General features: G+C 42.2%; 1 protein-coding gene across 1 annotated transcript in view; it reads right to left on the reverse strand.

Moving 5' to 3' along the window:
- The window catches only part of MAP3K4 (mitogen-activated protein kinase kinase kinase 4), a 107,161-nt gene extending 89,861 nt beyond the window's left edge, over window positions 1–17,300 (reverse strand). Inside the window, exon 1 of the mRNA XM_063307803.1 lies at window positions 17,129–17,300. Within this exon, the coding sequence (XP_063163873.1) occupies window positions 17,129–17,145 (17 nt within the window). The 5' untranslated portion in view covers window positions 17,146–17,300. The remainder of the gene's footprint in view (window positions 1–17,128) is intronic.
- Between the last annotated feature and the right edge of the window lie 7,089 nt (window positions 17,301–24,389).

The raw sequence follows: 24,389 nt of genomic DNA on the forward strand, positions 1-24,389 counted from the left end.
TATGCCGACTATATGAGAGCCAGTCTGGTGTAGTGGTTAAGGCATCAAGCTAGAAACCGGGAGACTGTGAGTTCTAGTCCTGCCTTAGGCACAAAGCCAGCTGGGTGACTTGGGCCAGTTACTCTCTCTCAGCCCTACGAAGGAGGCAATGGCAAACCACTTCTGAAAAACCTTGCCAAGTAAACTGCAGGGACTTGTCCAGGCAGTCTCTGAGAATCAGACACAATTGAACAGATTAAAACAAAATGCCCGCTAAGCCTTAAATCACAGATTGGTTCCACAGCTAGCTCTACAAGGCATTAGTGGGTGTTGGTGGTCAGCAGCAGTGCTAAAATCTGGGGCAGGGAAATTGTGAGTTTGTCCACCTTTGTAATTGCACAGTGTTGTTTCACAGCACTGAAGATAATTGAAAGACTAGTAAGGAGTTTTCAGTGACAGCAAAAAGATGGAGCAAGCCCTTCTGTCTTGACAGATTTTCATGTTAAAAATTGAGAAGAGGGACAATTCCTGTGGGGAGAAGAGTTTCCTGCCATTGGCACAAAATCACTACGAGAAGACTACATAAGTTCAAAAGATCATCCAAAAAGATTCAGTGCTGTGGAGATAACAAATCTTCATTTTATATCAATTGAAGTTCAGAAGAAGCTCCCACACAGAACATCAGCTTTTTTCCAATGCAGCTTTACAAAGAGTGTATTTAAGTAGTTTAAGCAGGAAGTTACCAAGGCAACCTCTGTTTTACCAAGGAAAGTAGTCAACGTAGTAACTGAATTTATGCAGAAGTAACTGGGAAACTGCTGCTACATCGTTATGCAAGTGCAAAGCCAGACAAACTGGCACATTTCCAGCCTGCAAACCTTTTATTTAGGGAGAAGTGCAACCTTAGCCAGAACAAACTGAAAATTCATTTCCAGATTGGCTGTAAATGCCAGGAGAACTCTTAGTAAATTTAATTAAATCTAAGTTTGGGTTTCTAGTCTCCCTACTGACTGTCCTGACAGTCAGGAATCACGCTGAGACGAGGAGTAGGTCTCTAGTGTTTATTACTGCTACATAAGACAGAAAATCCTAACAAACTGAAGAAGCGTGGGAAAACCCAGACAGATAAACCCCAAAAGTCAAGGCGGGTCTGTTCTGTGTCTCTTTGAATGGCTGCTTAACTCCTCAGTACTATGCATGTGTTTTCCCCCCTGGATAGAGGCCCCCTCCTGCTCGCCATCAGTACTCATGACACTGATCTTAGTAAACTGCTTAGGATGTCCACTAACTTTCTAGACTCAGATAGAAATGAGAGAGAGAAATATGAGTATTATGGAATCATAGAGAGTTGGGAGGGACCTTAGTGGTTATCTAGGCCAATCTTCTGCTCAGTGCAGGATCCTCTAGAGCATCTCTATCCATTTATTTGTGACGAATACACCACCTCATTCTACCTGGACTCTAGGTGGCTTACAATGTATGTAATATAAGATATAAATAATATAAAGCTATAATAACTTGTTTGAAAACCTCCAATGAACCTCACCACTTCATGTGGCAATGTGTCCCACTGGTTGACAGTTTGTACAGGCAGGAAGTTCCTCCTATTAACTAGCCTGAAGCTCCTTCCTTGTAGGCTCGGATTCTGCTCTCTGGGGCAATAGAGAATAAATCCACTACGTCATCTGTGTGATAATCCTTCAAATATTTGAAGACTGCTATCATATTGTCCCTTAGTCTTTTCTGTAAGTTAAACATACTCAGATTCTTTAACTATTCCCCCTAAGACTTGTTTTCAAGAACCTTCATCTTTCTGACAGTCCCTTTCTGAACTTGTTCCAATTTATCGTGGTCCATTTTGAATTGTGCCCAGAATTGGACAAAATATTTCAAATGGGATCTGATCAGGGCAGAGTAGAATTGAACAATTTCCCCCATGATCTGGACACTATAGTCCTATTAATATACCCTGGGATAGTATTTGGCTTCCTGGCAGCTGCTTTACACTGCTGGCTCATGTTTAATTTGAGATCAACAAGGTCCCCAAATCTCTGTTATATAAACTGCTGCCAAGCCAAATCTCTCCATCCTATATATTTTATTTCCCAAATGCAGAACATTACATTTTCCCAGTTAAATTCCATCCTTTTCATTTCAGCTCACTGCTCAAGCCTATTTGGATGCCCAGTAGACATCAAACTGTAGGTATATAGTTTCCTGTCCTGAAGATGGGGACAACATTTGATCTCCCCAGCTTTCTGGAACCTTGCCAGAAATTCTCAATGATTCCTGACAGCAGTTTTGCAGACACTTCTGCTACTTTATTCAGTATCCTAGGATGAAATCTGTCTGGCCCAGAGACCCAAGTTAGCTTAACTTAGCTAAAATCTCTCTTACCCTCTCCTTGTTTATCCTAAGTTGCAGATCCTTCCTTTCCTCAGTGGCACAATGGTGAACTAGGCACTATTTCCCTATTAAGAAAAGACAGATGCAAAATAAGAATTAAGAAGTTCTGTCTTTTCATCATCACCCATTACCAAATTTACTAGTAGTAGATAGTAGATCTCCTTGTTCTTTCTTGCATTTTCTGGCAAGAGAGGACAAGAATTTGTTGGACCTCTGACTCTTGTCAGAGTTAGATTTTCACCAGATGCCAGGATAATTGAAATCTCCCATTGTTAACTAAGCATGCCCCTTGAACCTTTTATCACCAGCATCCTTACATCACTGAAATCCAAAACCAGGCAATCATTTCCAAAGGAAGTTAAACAGGATTGGGGCCAAAATGGAACTCTGTGGAATCTCAATCAGAAAAGCCAGTGGATAGAAGGCACTAATTTCTGGGGCTTTCATCTGAGGAATGATTTCATAAAACTACTGTCCTTCCTATACCTCAGGCCATCAGAGCTGAGATTTCAAAAATGTTATCACTACAATGAAGAATCCAATTCAGAAGAGCTGAAGTTTTTGAAACGAAGCTTTAAACTACTTAAACTTTCCAACTTGGATCCTAGAATGATATGTAGCATGAATACACTATCTAAATCACTTATTATCCCTCAAAAAACAAGTAAAACTGATTTCAGAGTTTGGGAGAGATAAATTTATCTCATTTTAATTTTCTCTTTTTTAATACACACACACACACACACACATACACACACACAGTTTTATAAATCATGGAAATTTAGTTGAAAGGCAAACAATAGAAGTAATAATCTACCTATATATAAATGACCAATAAAATTAAACCAGTTGAGAGAATGGTAGTGAGAAATCCCCAATTTAACAGAAGCTTGTCTAATTATTCTGGCAAATCTCACCAAACTCTTGAGTCTCCATGTGCATTCATCAACCTTATTCTCACTCGGTTCAACAACCATTTTAAAGAGGACCAGTGTTACTCTTCTAGCAGTGAGAAAAAGATTGCTGACAGACCTGTCTATAATAGGCATTAGATATGATTGGTTGCAAAGTTCTGTGCCAAAGTTACATAACTGTGTCATGGCTGCATGAGGTCATACAACTATTTATCATTCAACTCCCTAATTAGGGATTTTAAGCTAGAGTCCGTCTAAGTTTAGCTACTCTAACCTTTGGATCAACTTCTTTATGAGAAGCTGCTTGGCTCTAAACAACAGAAAAAGAGAAATTACATTTTTCCAAATTCCTTAAAATCTTCTTAATACCTTCATAAATGAAAAGGATTATACAAAGTCTGATAATCCATAATTTATTTAGGGCATAAACATTCTAGCTTTTCTTCAAGGAAATGTGAAATTCAGGGAACCCAATTCCACACAAAGGCTGAGGCCCTGATCACAATTTTGCTACTGAAATGCCACTGACTTCACTCGGAGGTAAGCAGTTGGACAGAGTGATTCAGTTGGCAGCAGGAAAACAGAGGTGCCACCACATCTAGAGCCCTTTGGGGCTTGTGCTGCTGGAATGGAAGGGAGCGAGTTTATTCTGTCTTGGGTTCCATAGAGAATTTCCCTCACCGTGCAACCAGTCATGTGCATGTCTGGGGACTGGGAGGGATCTGGATCTGCCCCTTTTTTGCCCCTTCCAACCTCAGAGGCAGAAGTACTACCAAGGTTTCCATGTGGATTGGGATATGGCATTCAAACTTAGACTTCCTGCCTTATTTATTTAGTTAGTTAGTTAGTTATTTCTCACATTTATATGGCTGCCCATCTCACACAAGACAACTCTGGGCTGTGTACAACAATTAAATAAAAGCAGCGAATAAGTAAAAAACAATTGTTATAAAAAGATAAAAGTAGTTATTAAAAGAATATCATTGGAAAATCTTAAAATATACCAACCCCGTGAAGAAAGCAAGAATGTCAATCATAATAGAGCCAAGAATTAATCACATATTAAGCTATATTGTAGCTTAATCAAGCAGAAAAGAATACCGTAATCAAGGAACTACCAAAGAGAAAACAACACACACCCCAACACTGGCAGGGCAGGCTACTGTATATAAACAGGGAGTACACCCCACACTCACTCGCACTGATGATGTTACCTAGTCGGGTAATGAAACATCTGCAAGCAAACAACCAAGCTCAGTGAGCACCAAGGGCTCTACACTTCAATCCTGAGCTACATATATTCTCTTCAATCGTAAGCTATATTGTAGTTTTGGTTCACTACTGTTTTGAGTGAACCAGGCCAATCTGTGGTCTGCTAACCAAAGTTTATGGTTTAACATAAATGTGTGAATACAGCTGGTTACCGCTTATTCAACAAGCCACATTTAAGCAAATCCTGGCTTTATGTAATCCCAGTCGGTGTCTATCTCAAAACAAATTATATGGAAATACATAATCAGAGACAGAAATCTAGAATATTACGTTAAACTGCTTAGAAGTTTAGAACTTTACATCAAACTGCATAGAAGTCCTCTTCCCTGTTCCACTGTCCAAAATACAAGCCAGTTCAATTCAAATTTGTCCGTTCCTTAGACATCAATCAAACAAAGTATCTAGAGTACCTGATGCTGATGCACTGACAGGCTCTGTATACTAGGAATACAGACTAGAGGAACATGTACACTTTTCCATTTAGATCAAGATAAATTATTGATTTAGGAACATCAAGCAAACAATCCAAGACCCTTAACAATGGTGAGATTTGGGAAGGTACACCTACTGTTCTCTTTTTCTCCAAACAGTTGACAGTTTGGAGAAAGGCTTCTGCCAGTCAGAGAAAACAAATCATGGATTAAATAGACAGTTTGTCTGAACTGCTCAGATTCAGCTTCCCAGCTGTTCTTACCTCCAACATGCTGGTATGAATCACTGATCTGAGCATGCCTCCTGACTGGAAGAAGGCAAGTCCAAAGTAATGACTCATGCAGACACTGAAGAGGCAACCTCTTAAAACAAAAACAGCAGCTCATGTAGTTGCATTGCTATAACATTAACAACTGAAAGATACTATCACATTCTCCTGTATCCTCTTCCCTCCCTGCTGAATTTCCCATATTTCTAGCTTAGCCTGCACCTATTTGGTGCCTTCCAGATGTTTTGGGACTGTAATGGATGCTCATGTTGGCTAGGAATTCTTAGCGTTATAATATCAATATACTTGGAGAATGTCAGGGCAGAGAAGTCTGTCGAAACTATTTTTCAACCATTGGGATCCCAGAGGAAACAGTGATGGAAGACGTATCTGTCAATGTCTACAAATAATCACAACTAGAAGCAAGTTCAAGAGACTGATGTGTTATTGCTTGAGCCACCTGAAAGTAACTGCACACTTTACATTTTAATATTTTTCTCCTTTCTAAAATGTAAAACATCCAAAGAACTATAGCAATCCAATGTCTGATACAAAATAAATTGGCTGTAAACTTCAGATTGTTTCATGAATAGCTTTATCATACTGTATGCATTGCTTGAACATTACTTTTCAGTTTCAGTCCCCTGTGCCACCAAGCAGTGCTGAGAACAGCCACTCTGAAACCCTGGAGAGCCACTGCCAATCACTGAAGAACAATGGAATCTGGGGTCCTCCAGATGTGCTGGACTACACAGCACAAGAGAAGAGAATATATGTAGCTCAGGGCTGAAATGGGGAGTCCTTGGGGCTCTCTGAGCCTGGTTGTTTCCTTGCAGATGTTTCACTACCTGACTAGATAACATCATCCAACCAACAACCAAGGACTCTACAGCTCCTGTCACCAACACCCATCCTGGCCAGGGATGGAGAACATTAATATGAAGTGGGGGGGGGGGACTGTCCATAAGACAGCTAGATTGTCCATAAGACAGCTTCTTATGTTCATGACCTGGAGTGGGTATGGTGGATGATTCTGTCCTGGCTGGGAACAGGAATCAGGACCTATGGTCCACAGTTGTTTAAAGGGTATTTGTTTCAAGGGCACTGATATGATGACTCACAAGTGCTAGCTCCATAATAGGTGGATGTCTCTGCCATGTGTTGTATCAAGATCTACCATTGTTTGATTGAAGACTAAAGTTAAATGAAATCCAATGCTGAAAGCCTACCCATCTCACTGAAAATTTCTCACATAACATGGAATGGAAAGGGTGCTCCAATGCACACTCTGCATACCAAGTATATTATGAATCCAATAGCATGCTCTACATGCCAAATGTGTTATTAATCCAGTTCCCAAATCCCATGAATATAAACAAGCAGTCTGCTTTTCCAATACTCAGTTCTCAAGGTTCATATTAATGCTGAAAAGCTAAATATAAACATGATCTGAAGTAGGGAAAAAAAAGATTATAACCAATATTTTTGTGTGTCTTGAGGCAACAAGAACCCACATATTAAGGTAATAAAAGGGGCTTGAGTGAACTCAGCCTCAGAAATTTTAAAGATCAGTATCCTGAAACTTCAGAAGTCACAGAATAGTTGGAAATGAGAGGAGAATCTGGGCATAAGCAAAATGCAAGTTTAATTTTAGTCAAACCTTAGCAGCACCCTGGTCCTGCCACAAAAACACAAGCAGAAGTTTTAATGTCTCTGAACAAAGGCAAGAAGCTGCTCCTCATTACCAAATATATTCAGGGAACAGGGCTGTAAACAGCTATCTGGATTTTTTTAATTAGGTTGCTATAAAATGACATCCAAATTGAAGGAGAGGCTTGCTTCTCCCTGTTATTAATCTACAAAGCCCATAGAAGTCCTGACAAAATTAGACTGCATAGAAACAGAATGTATATATATATTAATACTTCATTTATTCTTGGGATGCTGTACTGGAAATGTTTGTGTTATGATATGGAATTTTAGGCTGCTTGTCTCTGGGAGCCTTTGTTCATTTACTGAGGCCAAGGGAATTGACACCAAGGGAATAGGGCCACAGTCTTTATAAAAAAGGAGGAGGACTAAACAATGTGGAGAAAGAAGCAGTTCCAGATGTAGGACGAATTAGAGAAAGGGGAAGGAGTTCCAGGAGGTACAATAGTCAGAAATAGAACAAAGGCTAAAACACTAAGGACTAGAAGCTTCATAATGGGCATGAGCTTGTACAGTAAGCTTGATCACAGACACAAATCCTTTATCTTGTCCTGTTCTTGTATTTAACAGTGTATAAGAACATCATTAATAATATCCACAGAGAGAGATTAAATGAGGCTGCAATTTGGAAATCTGTCAGAATGAAAGGGTGACTTCTTTGTGGTTTTATCCCACTTTGGGAAGTATCTGAAAATCTTCAAATGGACAATATTGTATTGTTTAATAATTATTATAATGCTTGAAAACAGGCACAGAAGAGAGAAGAGGATATTTTAAAAAACCCTTTTCAAAAGCATTACATCTGGATTCCTGCAAAAGAGAGGAAGAGGTCTTGTGGTCTTAAAGCCCAATTTCTCTGGTTTCCCTTCGCGTTTTTCCACCTTCTACAAAGAACTCAGGATTCTTTCCACTGAGTAGAATAAATGTCAGCTATTTGGGGAAAGGATGGGAAATGGTTTAAAGTTCATGTGATGAAGGACATCTAATTTGCAATGAGTGGAAGGTTTTCAGTATTGCAGCCAAGAAACCAACATGGATGTCACCAGGAATTCAGCTCAATTCAGGGAGGTCTTTACTTGTTTACATCCTAATAACATACTTGCTTCAGGCCAGAAACTTAGAGGATTGCACTTTCACACGTCCAATAATTGTTTCAGATTTATTCCATGCGACAAAAATATAAGTTTACATATAAACAGGTTTTCTCCCCCTTTCAACCTTTATGTTCTTGTTTGTCATTTTTTTCATTTTATATCAGTACTACTTTATTATCATGTCTTCTCTTTCTCACATGCTATGTACTACAAGATAGGTTAATTTACTCACATATATCAACCACCTGAATTACAGTATTTACTCTAAAAGCAACTCCTACAGAACTTTGCATCTATAGCTAGCACTATATTTGTGCCAAAATAAGACTAAAGGTAAAACTGTTTCCCTCATCTCCCTCACTAGACTGGCTTGGGTCCTACTCCTGAAAGTAGGAAAAATAAATTTGTCCTATCATCAATATAACAAATAATCTCTTTCTCCTAACTAATTACATCTAACACTTTCAACTTTTCCCAAGATGATGAGAACTCGGTCTCCAGGAATTTAATTTAATATACAACTGTAGTTGGGATCATGCAGCACACTAAGCCATTATTTGCTAACTATGGTTGGTTGAAGAAACTATCACACTAAATCATACTAAAGTTTGAGTTGGCTTAGCACATTGTGCAGATCCAGATATCTAGTCTGTAATTTGGCTGCCCTAGAAAATTATTCATCTTCAATGACTTACATAAAGTTCACACATACCTGAGTTAGGTAAATGATGGCTTTCTGCGGAAACACCTCCCAATCCATCCCAAGATAATATTGCTCTACTTAATGTGGTGTTCTAATATATGTAGTAACCACACATTTTCAGCAATTTTGGATGCTGTGTTATTACAAAAGGGCAGACACAGTTCCTGATCATAAGGGACAGCTCTCCACAGTTGCAGCTATAGCTGGCTTCATGTTGACTGAATGTTGACTATGTGGACTGTGCTTGGACTCAGCATGATTTGTGAACCACTGTTTATCACATACCAGTATACATAAACTGGTACATTTATATATACTGGTACATTTATCACATACTGTCATGTTCACTGTTTCAACGTTCTGCCAACATTGTAACGTTTCACATGTCACCCCTCTGATCTGTGTATCGCCGGCTGCAAGGCTAGCTGGTAATTTTCCGCTTCTCTCTGTTCCTTATTTTGCTGCTTGGGAATGTATGTTTGGGTTTGCAACTCTGTTCAAGGTTGCTTTCTCAGGCAGATATGGGTAACGGTTGCTAGCACCTGGGAGGGGGTGGTTGCTAAGAGGGGATGGGGCAGGATTGGTTGGGAGGCAAGGGTTTTTAGTTTGTATTTGGCGCGCTTTTGCTCATTCTCAGCTTTCTCTGTATTTGCATACTATTCCTATAATAAATCAGTTATCTTTAAGCTCTGGTTTGTGAGACTGAGTATTTTGGACTAGGCAACCATTACATAAAGCTGAGAATCATAACCAAATCTTCCGCTAGTCCCATCCAAGTCTTCGGTGAAGGGGAGCGCTAGCGATGTCGGAACCCAGGCTGCAAGAGAGCGAAGGGAGCGAAGAACCAGACACCACAAGGGCGCTTGTGGTCCCGAGCTCCCGAGCTCAGAGGGCAGCCCGCCAGGATAAGCGGGGTACCCAGATGGAAGACCAGGGTTTGCAGTCTGAAGTGAGTGGCGCTACAGGGGATGACTATCGAACTGGGGAGGAAGGAGACTCCGAGGTCGGATCGCCACAAGTGTCCTGGGAACCGGAGATCCCGTTGTCACCTACGGTTGTGGTGACCACGGGGCCATTGGAAGAACCGGTTACCACCGCACGCATGAAAGCACTAGAGGAAAAAATCGAATCTCTAGTTGCCATGCTAAAGGAAAACCCCAGAGGGTCGGGGTCCCTGCGAGAGGGTCCAGAGGAAATTCCAACCCGACAGCCCAATCCGGTGGTGAGGTCCCCATTGCCCAGGGGAAGGAGTAGGACTCGTTTTTTTCGGCAATCGAAGGGAAAAGAGGTGGGAGTGACCAAGGAAGGATCGCAGGCGGTGAGCAGGCGGTCGTTGGCATTCGCAGAACCACTTGAGCCAAAAGAGTCGACAAGAACCCCTCCGCCTTTCATGGTAAAGTTTGATGGCGATCCCACAAAGTTGTCCTTCTTTATTACCAATGCCAGGAACTATATGGAGGACTGGGGGCGAAGCTTTCGCTCAGAACATGGCAAAATTAATGCCATCGCCAACAAACTAAAGGGGAGGGCAGCGGATTGGTATGTACAGTTATGCCAAACCGAAGCCACGGAATTAGAGGAATTTGAGGAGTTCCTGTGGGCGTTAAAACAGCACTTCGAAGACCCCTTGGCCCAGGAACGAGCAAAACGGGCGCTGAGGAAACTTTCCCAGGGATCTCTTTCCGTCGCGGACTATGCCTTGGAGTTTAAAGCCCTGGCTGGAAAGGTGGAGGACTGGTCCCAGTCAACTCTAGTGGAAATGTTCAAACAGGGACTGGAGACGGAGGTCCTCCGATGGGCTTTGGGACGTGACGATCCGAAAATGTTGTATGGGTGGATTCAGCTAGCCGGCAGTGCTGAAAACGCCCTAGAGACTTTCGCACATAACAAGGAACTGAAGCAAGGGAAGTCAAGTAAAAGTGCCCGTGCCCCGGGATTCCCAAGCCGCCCCAAACCGAAAAGTTGGGAGGAAGAAAGAGAACGGCGTTTCGCAAAAGGACAGTGTTTGAGATGCGGGAAAGAAGGACATCGCGCCGCTGCGTGCCCAAGGAAGAGATCCGAGGAGCAGCCAGGGAAGTCGTCCGGCAAATCTCCTTCGGTACCGAGAAAGATGAGGGCTGCCCGCGCGGAGGTCGATCCTAACGACAACCAATTCGGGGGAGAGGAGGAAGAACTGGATTTCGAACAACTGGCGGGAAAAGGCAACCACCTGCTCTAAAGGGCGCCGTAGGGCAGGTGGAAGGAGATGGGCGCGACCATGATTCGGTGAGTGGGAATTTTCCTACCCTGACGGTCAAGGTGAAATTGGGATCCAGTACCCGAACTGTGGAGGTGTGGGCTATGCTTGACTCAGGCTGCTCGCGCTCATTGATGCACCCTGATCTCGTAGCCGCCTTAAACCTCCCTAGGTTCCCTTTGAAGCGGCCGATGATTTTTACGCAATTGGACGGGACTATGGCTGGGGGGAAACCGGTCACCCACTCCACAGGACTGGTGGCACTGCAAATGGGTAGTCATTGGGAGAAATTACCTTTTGTCATAGCGCTGGTGGGAGGCCCATTAGTCATTTTGGGGATGCCCTGGTTTGTCAAGCAAAATCCTTTTATCAACTGGCTGCATAGGACTGTGACATTTGCTGATGGATTTTACAAGGTGCCAGAAAAGGATTTACTGGGAGACAATGAGGGTGGACGGGCAGCCACAACGACTGTACAAACGCTTGAGCCGCTAGAAGGGCTGCCTGAGCAATATCAAGACTTCGCAGATGTGTTTGGAGAAAAGGAGGCGGATTGCTTGCCGCCCCACCGAAAGATGGACTGTGCTATTGAATTTCTGCCCAATGTAAAATTGCCTAACCCAAAAATCTATGCTATGTCCCTGAAAGAGCTGGCCACATTGAGGGAGTTCATTGACAAGAACCTGGCCAGGGGTTTTATTGAGCCAGCTAACTCTCCGGTGGGGGCACCTGTCCTTTTCAGACCGAAAAAGGATGGTTCTTTGAGACTATGTACAGATTTCCGTGGGCTCAATGCAGTTTCAATTTTAAATAAATATCCTTTGCCCATAATCAAAGATACGTTGTCACATCTGGCCAGAGGGAGAATTTTCTCAAAATTGGATTTGAGGGAAGCCTATTTTCGTATTTGTATACGGGAAGGGGATGAGTGGAAAACAGCGTTTAACTGTCCTCTGGGGGCTTTCCAATATAAAGTGCTACCCTTCGGTTTGTCGGGAGCGCCTGGTGTCTTTATGCAATTAATTAATGAGGTCTTGCATGACCACCTGTTCAAAGGGGTGTTGGTATATTTGGATGATGTATTGATTTATACTGAAACAATGACAGAACATATTCACTTGGTGCGCCAAGTGCTCGCTAAACTGAGAAAGGCTGAGTTGTATGCTAAATTGTCTAAATGTGCATTTCATCAGAAAAAGATTGATTATCTGGGCTACAGGATTTCAGAAGAGGGCATTGAAATGGACCCTGCTAAAATTGAAGCCATTGTCGCATGGGAACCCCCACGCACGCGGCGCCAATTACAAAGTTTCCTTGGCTTCGCTAATTTCTATCGGGCATTTGCCCAAAATTTCGCAGAAATTGCCCTCCCCCTCACTGACTTACTCAAAACTAAAGCTCAGGGGGATACGCGGCGTTCGAAAAATCCAGGAGCGCTACTTAAGTGGACACCAGCCTGCCAACAGGCATTTGACGTGCTCAAACAGCTGTTTACAACTGAGCCTGTCCTGAAACATCCCGACCCAGCGAAACCATTTGTAGTGCAGGTCGATGCCTCCGATTTTTCCATCGGAGCCCTTCTACTTCAGGCGGATCATTCGGGTCGCTTGAAACCCTGTGCGTACCTCTCTCGTAAGTTCACGGAAACTGAGAGGAGGTGGCATGTCTGGGAAAAAGAAGCGTTCGCTGTCAGCAGCGTTGGAGGCCTGGCGCCACTTATTAGAGGGAGCTGCTCAACCCTTCGAAGTTTGGACTGACCATAAAAACCTTGAGGCATTAAGCACCAGTCGCAAACTTAGCCCTAAGCAACTTAGATGGGCGGAATTCTTTAGCCGCTTTGATTTTTCCCTCAAATTCATTCCGGGAAAGAAAAACTTTTTGACTGACGCCTTATCACGTAGACCCCAAGATTCTAGCCCTGGGCCAACTGTTCAGGGTACCGTGTGGACTGAAAACCAATTGGGCTTGGCAGCGGTGATGCGTAGTCAGACGCGGACCCAGCAAGCTCAACGTACAGCCACTCCTCCCCCCTCTAGTCTGGGACATTTGCCAATTCTGTCAGAGTTGCAACAACAGTTTCTTTCCCACCTGAAATCTGATACTTGGTTGCAGGCAAATGTAACCAATGTTACTTTTGACGGGCACTTTGCCTGGAAGAACGATCGTCTTTACGTGCCTGAGGCTTTACAAAAGACGATCCTAATGCGATCTCATGATGATAAACGGGCTGGACATTTTGGATACATTAAGACTCTCCACCTCATCAGGTGTCAATTTTGGTGGCCTACTCTCATGAGAGATATAAAAGCTTATGTCGCTGCTTGTCCGGTTTGTGCGGCAACCAAGCGCAAGACAGGAAAACTCCAAGGATTTCTGCAACCGGTGGCTAACCCCTCCTATCCTTGGCAAGAAATATCCATGGATTTTATAGTTGACCCCCCACCCAGTCAACGTAAAACGGTGATCTGGGTGGTGAAAGACTTTTTCTCTAAACAAGCGCACTTCATTCCCTGCGCTTCCATTCCCACCGCACAACAGCCCGCCTATTTCTCGTACACGTGTACAGGCTCCACGGGAGCCCCTCCCGCTTGGTGAGTGACAAGGGCTCACAATTTACATCACAGTTTTGGCGGGCATTTATGAAATTGGTTGGCACTGACCAAGCCCTCTCTACGGCGTGGCATCCGGAGACGGATGGATCTACTGAGGCTGTTAATTCCACATTGGAACAATATTTACGTGCTTTTGTGAATTATCAACAGGACAATTGGGTGGACCTTCTCCCCTTTGCTGAGGTTGGTTATAACAACGCAGTACATCAAAGCACTGGCCAAGCTCCTTTTAAGACTGTTTTTGGCCGTGATTTTATCCCGATACCGGAGCTCCCACATCCGCAGTCTCTCCCTTCCTCTCTAAAAGATTGGGCTCGAAATCTCACGGACTCTTGGCAAAAAATCCAACAAGCTCTCCACCATGCCCAAACCTCTTATAAAAAACATGCGGATGCGAAGCGCTCCCCACAACCTACATTTACGGTGGGGGATAAGATCTACCTCTCCACGAAATTCATCAAGTCACCACAACCATCCAAGAAACTTGGTCCCAAATTTGTGGGCCCCTTTCCCATTGTTGCACAAATAAACCCTGTGACTTTCAAGTTGGACCTGCCACATAATCTTAAACGTTTGCATCCTGTTTTTCATTGCAGTTTACTCAAGCCGTTTCTCCCATCCGACCGATGGCATCCCCAACCATCACCACCCCCACCGATTATGATTGATAACCAACAACACTTTGAAGTCAAAGAAGTACTGGATTCCCGCCACCGGCGCTCTACCTTGCAATATCTCATCCGTTGGAAACATTTCCCCCATCCTGAATGGGTTGCGGCTTACGATGTTCGGTCTCCTGAGCTGATTGCTAGATTTCATGCAGCTTATCCGGCCAAGCCAGGCCCTTAGCATTCTTTTAGGGGGGCGATATGTCATGTTCACTGTTTCAACGTTCTGCTAACATTGTAACGTTTCACATGTCACCCCTCTGATCTGTGTATTGTCGGCTGCAAGGCTAGCTGGTAATTTTCCGCTTCTCTCTGTTCCTTATTTTGCTGCTTGGGAATGTATGTTTGGGTTTGCAACTCTGTTCAAGGTTGCTTTCTCAGGCAGATATGGGTAACGGTTGCTAGCACCTGGGAGGGGGTGGTTGCTAAGAGGGGATGGGGCGGGATTGGTTGGGAGGCAAGGGTTTTTAGTTTGTATTTGGCGCGCTTTTGCTCATTCTCAGCTTTCTCTGTATTTGCATACTATTCCTATAATAAATCAGTTATCTTTAAGCTCTGGCTTGTGAGACTGAGTATTTTGGACTAGGCAACCATTACACATACCAGTATAAACTGAGTTTTTATCAAACCATGATTAAAACAAACCACAGCTTAGTATATTTGAATCCAGCACATATACACAGGATTTTTTCTAATTCCGGTCAACCATGTGATGCTTGAATAAGGAACATGGACAATGGGCAAATTGGCTTATGAGGTATACCTGAGGATCAATCTTCAAGACCTTCCACCAGCTGCAGATGGCTTTTTGACTCTTCCCTAGGAGCTCTTGAGTGGCATATGAGACCCTAACAGCCACAGCATTTACTATTTGATGTACAGTGATCTTTACATTACTATTTGTTGGATTGTGAGATGGCCACGATCAGTAGTTGGATTGTGAGATGGGGAAGATCGCTTCACAAATGTGATAAATTAAATAAAATAAATTCAGCAAGCCTAGGTATAAGATACATGATGGCCCAAACCTATCAGCCATGCAGTTGTAAAAATACCTATCACCTCTACCAAGGGCCAAACTGAACATTTAATGCCAAATACACAACCCAGCATTCCTTTGTTCTCAGAGTATTCCAGGCAGCTAACAATCTAATCTGGACATGTAAATATTTATTTAATGTAAATGCAACTTAACATTGCTGATAACATCTGGCCAAAAGAGTATTCTAGGTTTGAAGACTAGTAACATCCTTTCCTGAACCAACTCTCTTTTTGCCTGTGTTTAAAATAAGACATATACAAATTCTGCAACGTCTAAAATACCTGTGCACTAGATTTCACAGTAAAGTTTCAATCCTTTTTACATTTCCACTTATCAGAGAGCAAGTCTTACTGAAAAAAGTGGAACTTCTAAGGAAGCATTAATAGGATCAGACTACAGTCCTACACATACTTAGAAACTAAACTCCATTCAATTATCTTTGTGTAAATACACACATGGTCCAGCTGTGCATCTACAATACCACTTATGCATATTATATTTACACAAAAGGAAGTCAATCTTGATTTTAAGATGCTCACCAGCCCAAGGAGGATAGCTAAATCCTCAGCAAATCTAAGATAGTTTCTCTTTAAAGTGCAACTATTATTGGGGAAAAAAATTCTTCTTTTGGGGTAAATTCAGTGCCTTAAAATAAACCCCAGTGAACTCCCAGAAAAGGTACCCAGGTTTGGACTGAATTCACAGCATCATCTTCCTAGCATTTTCCCACTATCACGGGGTCTGCTTTTTGGATCCTGAAACACCACTTTGCCCCATCGTCCGCATCCTCAGGGGGCAGGCCCTCAATTTGCATGTCCTTATTGATGGTGTCTTGCCTTCTCTGTTTTGGTTGCCCACGTGGCCGCTGGCCATCGATTTTAAGATGGTAAACTATTTTGGTGACAGTGGAAGGTTCCGCTCTATTCTATGCTGAATTCACAGCATACTTACTCAAAATGGTTCAAAATTAGCTCATGGGAGGGCTTTAGTTCAATACGTTTGGCATGAGAATGGTTCCAAATTAAAATACGGGCATCTCCAAGGTATGGCAGGAAAAGCCTGCCACCCATAACAACTCAGCCAGGCAGAGAAAAACGGATACAAGGCACTTTGTATACCATCAAATATGTATGAACTGCTTTACAGATAACATATCTCAGGAAAATCAAATTGAAGTGGTTGCTGTGCCATTTCTGTATTTAAGGGCTGACACACTGCCTATCAAAACAAAAGTTTTCCCATAATGGCCTATGCAGAAACTATTCTGTTGCTAAGAGCCATCAGAAGGGCACATTGGCTGATCATGGCACAAGATGACAAGTATACAATGAAGGGAGGCTATGCCAGAGAAAGCTTCTACCAGGCAACTGAACATTTTCTTTCACCTGTAAACTCTCTGCTATTCCCTAGCACCGCAATTTTTCCAAAAAAAGGAGAGAGACAATCAGTACAGTAATGCCAAGAAAAGCGGCAAGGCTGAAATGCCTGTTGCTTGGAAGCAGATGCGAGGAAGAAAAAAAAAAAGCACCATCCTATGCTCACTTCCTCAGAAATGTCCCACTGGACTCAATGGGATATGTCCAGGCCTATAGAATTGCTGCCCACATTTCGAGCAGGACGATCCTCTGTCCACCTTCCTCAAAAGTAGCAAATCCCACGAGGTCCAACCTGTTTAGGATTGCAGCCTGCGTCTTTACGGGGCCGTGAGGATCCCCTGGGTATTAAACGTTTTTGCGGGCCTTTCCTTCCCAAGAAAGCAATATTGAGGACGATGACGGTAAACATGCCTTACCTGCGCTCACGCATCATCCAGTTTTCCACCGAGGATCAGAAGAGCCGCTAGAAAACCGCTGCCGCGCCGGCGTTACCCCCATCGTCTTCCCGTTTGGGAACGACTGGAGAACAATGGAGAAAGGTCGCCCGCGACGTTCCCGCGCGGCCTTGGTCGGAAGGCGGGCAGCTTCTCCGGCTGCGCTCAGTCGGCGAGTTGCGCAATTCTGCACCTCCTAGCTCGCGTCTTCCAGGGCGGGGGAGAGGCAGCAGCCAGTTTGGGGCTCTTTCCGTTTCCTTCCGCTTCTTTTGGCGGAAAGGAGGCGATCGAGCAACTGCGTTGCCAGCATGAGGCGGCCCTGGAGGAGGCACGGCCCCAAGGCAGAGCCTCTCCAATCTGTAGCATCTCAGCGGATTGGTGTCTTTGGGGGAAAGACGCCAACAGGCGCTAGAGAAGGCTGCCCTCTCCTGAGGGCTCTTAGTAGCGCACCCCTATTGCTCTAGCTCGCTTGCAGAAAAATTGCGAGGTCGGATCTAAATACACGTGACTGACCTGCAATTCTTCTCTAGCGGAAGGTAGATGGAATAGAGTGGAATGTCTAAGGAGTATCTAAGCTCCTAGACAGTTTGGAAACCATGTTTTAGTACAGTAGGTCCACGAGAAGTTGCTTCTTGCCACGGCCTCACATTGTACGACCTGGTGTAAAGCATCCCACAACTTGGTACTCTTCAAAGAATTGCACTTCAGTTACCTTAATCACCATAGCCATTGGCCATGCTTGCTAGGGAATTAAGGAAGATGAGGATGGCTTCATGTGAAGTGTACCAAGATTGGTGAAAACGAAAAAACAAAACGTGGGACGTACATTTTATAAATGATTAAATGAGTGCCTGTGTTTAATACCCAAAAGGTATTAGGAGTGTATTACTTTTGAATAGATACTGACATTATGCAGCTTAGTCACTAGTTGGGTTTAGTGGTATCTGAGTAGTGTTTTGAGTTTATGATCTCATTTGTACAACAAGCTAAGCTAAGATGTGGTTTGTTGGTTTAGGGTTAGCGTATTGCATGAACCCAGCACTTGAGGATTATAAGTTGTCATTCATTACTTATCAGTTATGAGATTGGCAACATTTTTTAGTCTGAAGATAGTGGAACCACAGAAATAATGGCTGAGGATGTCGCAACTTCAGTAGAATGGCCAGTTGACTTAATATATCTGTTTTGTTCTATAGCTCATTGCATCTGGGAACGATCAGCCTACGTTCCTTTAACCCACCTCCCACAGACGCAAATACAACAATTAAAAATAGTCTCTTAGAGGGCCCATATGCAGCCTACATCTGCTTAATTTTACATTTGGGGACCATTTTGTTCCCAGTTATTCCATTAATCAGAGGCGTCCACAGGATGTGAAGTCAAGATAGCAGCCACAACAGTGTGATCAAAGCTCTACCTGTTTTTTATGTGTGACGCTGATAAGAGTTCACTTTGCAGCTTTTTGGTTCTTTGGCACAATAGGGAAAATAACATTTGTTGCAATCAAATGTTTCAATGATAGGGAATGTAGAGTAATTTTCTCTTACTCTCCAAAAATGTCTTAGATCCCTGAAGAAATTGGGGAAAACGTCAATATTTTTTTGGAATTGCATTTTCCTAGAATGGCTTTAGCCCAGCTATACTGTGTGATTGTCCAGCTGGATCTGGGTAATGCCTTATAAATGGCCACTTACTATTGGAGTTGCTAAAGGTTCTTTGAGTTCTCTAATTTAGCATTAGCTCTAATTTAAGGTAAGATCAACTGATGACTGGCATTTGGGAGGCCTCTAGGCAACAATATGTCTGGTAAAATGGTAAAGCAGTAAATGACCTCTGGCTAAGTGAACAATCTCTTGGCAGTCTGGTCTAATGGTTAAGGTTCTGGGCTAGAAACCAGGAGTCTTTGAGTTCTAGTTCTGCCTGAGGCATGAAAGCCAGTTGGGTGACCTTCGGCCAGTCACTTTCTCTCAGCCCAGCTCGGTGCAATGTAGACTAGCCTCCTCGTGGTGCACCCGGGCAACGTGACTTGTCACAGCTAAATAGTCTACACATCTGGCTACTGGACCTCACAAGGATTTCCCAGCAAGAAAAAGCAGCATGGACACCGAACTATGCCGTACGAATTTTAAAAAAATAAAGGCAAGCTTTGTTTTCCCTTAGCAAGCCTGCTGTTTGTATACTTTAAGATTGAAGTCTGGCTTTCACATCAAAGTGACTACAGTTAAGAAGAGCTTTCCATCTGCTGGCATTTCAGAGACTCTTGTGGCCTGTCAGCCACAAATTTCAACTGGTTTAAAGCTGTTCTTCCAAGGGAACTATAGTTCTGGTAGAGAATTCTGAGCACTTCTAGCAAACCTTTTCAGAATTCAAAGAGTTAAACTAGCATGTAACCAATGTAGGTTTGGCCCTGCATATTTGCACTGAAATGGGACAAATTATTCGTGTACATTCACTATGTCTGTAACTTCACTTGGGGGGCAAGTGACAAATCATGCATTGTGACATTACAACGCAAACTCTACCTCTTATGTATTCATGTGCACTGTCGTGATGCAAGTACAAAAAGGTGGAATTTGTGTCATGATCTCACAATGTACATTTGAGCGTTGGCATCATCATGGTTAGGAAGAGTTACCCATGAATGTGAGGCAAGTGGCATTGCTTTAAAAATGCATTACTATGATGCGATTTTGGTTTAGTTCCTAGATTTTTGTATACGTTTTCAAAAATGTTAGCCATAAGTCCTCTGGTCAAATCAGAGTCCAAAATGTTAGAAGGTAATTAAAACTTCATTCAGTTTTCTTGCTTTTCTTGGTATATGCATGGATAGCTAGTTAACAAGAGATATCAAGATAACATTGAGACTGTGTTATCTTGATATCTCTTTCATTATTATACTAGATGCCTTATAAAACAAATTTTCTAGTGTTGCAGATTCCATAAACATCATAACACTAGTATAAAAAAAAATCCTGCAATAGATCTAAAAATCAATCCAGCCTAAAATAGAACAATACAGGCAGTAGAATCTAAAAATTACCAGCCAGAACAAACACTAGGGCCACAGGTCAGGAGGCAACACTACTCAGCACTAGATAATCGTGAAAAAGCGTTAGCGCTTGGATGGGAGACTACTAGGAAATCCCAAGACCATGGGGAAATCAACAAACTTTGTGGAAGAAGGACATGACAAACCACTTCTGTACTGTTGCTAAGAAACTGCACAGACTTGTCCGTGTGGTCAAAACACAAAAACAGCAGAAGACAAAAGAACAATGATGGAAAAGAAAACAAACCCAGAGGGGAACAAGGAAAGGAAGAAAGGGGCATCAGTTGTCCTCGCCAAAGGCCTAGGTGAAGAGTCTGGTCTTTAGGGCCCTTAGAAATACCTGTAGGGCGGGAGCAGTTCGAATCTCGGGGGGGAACCTCATTCCAGAGGGCGGAGAAAGCATGCTTCCGGGGTCCTGATAGGTGGCATTGTTTAATTGACAGAACCTGGAGTGTGCCAACCCTGCCAGATTGAAACAGCCAGGCAGATACTAGACAAGACAGGCTGTCCCTCAAGTAACCAGGCTCTATGACTTTGGGGTAGGGCAACTTGCTATTTTTTCAGTGCAATCAACCATGGTATCCTTCTGGGCCAGGGGTCCCTTGTGGCCATTGTTTTGCTATGGTTTTAGTCCTTCCTGTTGGTGCACCCTGAAGGTAGTGCTGTGGGACTATTGTTAGCCACCTAGGTTATTGACCCATGTTGTCCCCAAGGCTCTGCCATGCTATTTAACATCTATATGAAACTGCTGGGTATGTTCCTGTGGAGTAAGCAGATGATACCCAGCTCTTTTACTGCTTGTTATCTAATGCCAAGGAAGTACTCAGTATGCTTGAGCACTGATTAAGCTCGATAAGGGCTGGATCAGGGAGAACAAGTTGAAATTATATCCAGAAAAGAGAAGTTCTGATGGAAAGCAGAACTTAGGGACTGCGGGAAATCTGTTTTGGATAGGGCTGCACTCCCCAAGAAAGAATAGATCTGCTGTTTGGGGATGCTCATTTATCCCAGTTGTTTTAGGCTTTGCAGGAGACAGTTATGGCAAACAGCACATTTCAGAATTAAAGGTAGTGTGCCAACTGGGATGTAATATGTAGAGGCAAATAGATTATATCTCAGGGCACTTAACAACTAGCCAAGGATGTTGCAGAACAGTTCTTGATAAACTTTGAAAACTTCTAAAAGACTGGTGGGGTCTCAGAAGATGAGCAGAGCAAATGTTGACTCCATCTTCAAGAAAGGAAAGAAGGAGGACCCAGGAAATTATAGACCTGTTAGGTTGACATCGATACAGATTATTAAACTACAATTGGAGAGCAATAGTTTATCCACCTTTATATAGAATCTGCATCATGTAATTTAGGAGAATCTAAAAGGCCAAGCTTTTAATAACAAAGTCAAGCTCAAACACTTCTGTGCTTTCTTATGATATTCATTTGAGTTGGGTAGTGTATGGACCTGAATGACAATTTGGGTGGGGGCAAACAGCAGCAAAACTGACCAACAATTCAACCTAGAGTACAGAACAAAAAGGTTAAATGAAAGCTTCTTTGATAAATAAAGTGAGTAATAGTCCTCTTTCAATTGCCCAACCTCAACCCAGAGGAAAAGTCAATATTATTTACACTTTTGACCTTTTAAACAATAAATTGGTTTTCTTTTCTTGCTTAAATGGTGAAGGTCATAATATATCATATAGTTACTAAGAAATGTTAATTGTAAAGATAGAATAGGAAAAATGACTTGCTCTAATAGCACAATATGTAGAATTACAGAGCCAACTTTTGGAGTAAGATTTCAACATTCATGTTCATAAATAAATATATATGTACTATATAATTAGTTTACATAGTAACTTTTCCAAATCAAGTAACACTAGGTAGAAAAACTATATTATGCAATTGCAAGTAATTAAAACCATAATACATTTTATATAATAGAGAATACATTATCCAAATGTGTGTGTTGAATGAAAGCTCACCTAAGGAATGACTAAGTCCTGTAAGTCCTGTACAATTACAATCATAATTTTCAAGCTTAAGGTGCAAAATGTCTCTTCTGACTTCCATGATCATCTTCAGAATGAAAATTCTACTTGCCCAAGATCACTCAATGAGGATGAATAAGATTTGAGCCAAAGCCTTCCCAGTTAGCTCATATGTTTGCCTATTCCCTAAAAATGAGAGGAATTTCACTGATGTCAAAATATATGCTGTGGATGACTGGTATTAAAAAATTATATCTCTTAGTGCTATTTTCAGCTTATGTAAAACTTAACTCTTCCCCAAGCTAGTTGCAGGCTGACAAGCTCAGTTCTAACACTCTCAATGAACTGGTGTGAGTCACAAATAGGTATGCTCTTAAATCTTTCTCTGCATTGCATTTTTTTAGGATCACAAGAATATAATTACTCAAATGGCTCTCAGATATGGCTGGGTGAATCCACTGTTTTGGTTTCACTCCTTTTCTTCTATTCCCAACTAACTATTTTAGCTTGTTTCCTCATTAAATTGCAAAGCCAGCAAAGAAAATATGGACATGAAAATTCGTATGGCTCCTCAAGTACATTGATTTATTTGTTTGTTTTATTAGATTTGTATTCCAAGTGTTGTACAGGAGCTCAAGACAGCACATGTAGTGCTCCTTCCTCCTACCTTTCCCCACAACAACAAGCTTGTGGGGTAGGCCGAGCAATAAGAGTGTGACTGGACTGAAGTCACTATTTCAATTTCTCCCCATAGATTTATTTTTGAATATATTTTCTCTAGCATGTGCACTTTCAGGCAATTTCCCCTAATACAGTTTATTTTTGTGCACACTTATCTATCATATGCTTTCCTGATGCACATTTATTTTTTAACTGTGAACTGCAGCACACATTCTGAGACATGCATATTTCTTGTATATTTCAGAATGCAAGGTCATGCCAGTTCATGCATAGCTTCAGGATATGTCAACTCTGCAATATATACACAAACTGAATGGATTTTTCTTCCAACTGTCAAGCCTGTCACTTGTTGCTAATGCACTTTTGAGAGCCAGTTTGGTCTGGTGATTAAAGCACTGGGCTAGGAGGAAGGAAACCTGAATTCTAGTCCTGCACAGAAGCCAGTTGTGTAACCTTAGATCATTCACTCCCCTCCAGCCTTTGGAAGAAGGCAATGGCAGACCACTTCTGAAAAAGTTGCCAAGAAAACTGTATGGACTTTCCAGGTAGTCATCAGGAGTCAAGGATGATGATGATTGATGGTGATGATGATGCAGTTTTACTTGCTTTTCTTTGTTTTCTCTACCTATGTAATAGTCACTCTTTGATGTTTTACAATTTAAGTGCTTCTTTAAATTCCTCTGGTACATTTTGAAATCTTTCTTCTTGGTGTCATTTTCTTCTCTACCTTAGTCAATCCCATCCTGTTATTCTTTTTGAACATTATTTCCTGCTATTAAGGCTATATCTGCAAAGGCTAATTTTTGTGTGAATTGTACCTGAAGGGTCCAAGCAAAATTAAATATGTTGACTTCAGTGAGGTTTATTCTTACTATGATGATGTACCATATCACACTTCATTACTATCAAGGTGGCATCCATTACCCTACCTCCTTAATCCTCCTATAAATTCTATGGAGTAGACTAATCTAAATAATTCTTACATTCACCTGTTCCCTAAAATGAGATGGCCCAAGGTCTGTGGCTGAATAAAGTATTGCCTGCCATTCATAACTCAACCCTCTTTCTGTTGTCTCTAATAGGACTTACAAATGAAATTTAAAATTTATCAATATAAGTTTGGCCATGTCCACTCTGAAAAATGTGGACTCAGCAGTCCACATTGCTTTAATTAGCATTAGAGTCATCTTACAATAGGTACAGGTATGTGGTCAGTACAGTGTTATCTTGCTATCTCAGGGTACAGCTGAAAGAGAGAGGGAGAGAGAGAATGAGAATGGAGGCAGTGAATGGCCAGGGCTCAATCATGCAAGCACACAGCTGTTCAGTGTCCTGCTAGGATGACATAAGAGGTCTGTGTCTAAGCTGCCACTACTGTTATTCAACGGTCATCTTGATTTCAACAAAACATCTGACAAGGTATCCAGGATGATCTGATTAGCCAGCTAGTTAAGCATGTGCTAGATGGCATGAAAATTGAGTGGATTCATAGCTGGCTTGAAAACTGTACCCAAAGGATTCATCTT

This window comes from Candoia aspera, chromosome 1 (genome assembly GCF_035149785.1).
Source record: "Candoia aspera isolate rCanAsp1 chromosome 1, rCanAsp1.hap2, whole genome shotgun sequence".
NCBI classification, from domain to species: Eukaryota; Metazoa; Chordata; class Lepidosauria; order Squamata; family Boidae; genus Candoia; species Candoia aspera.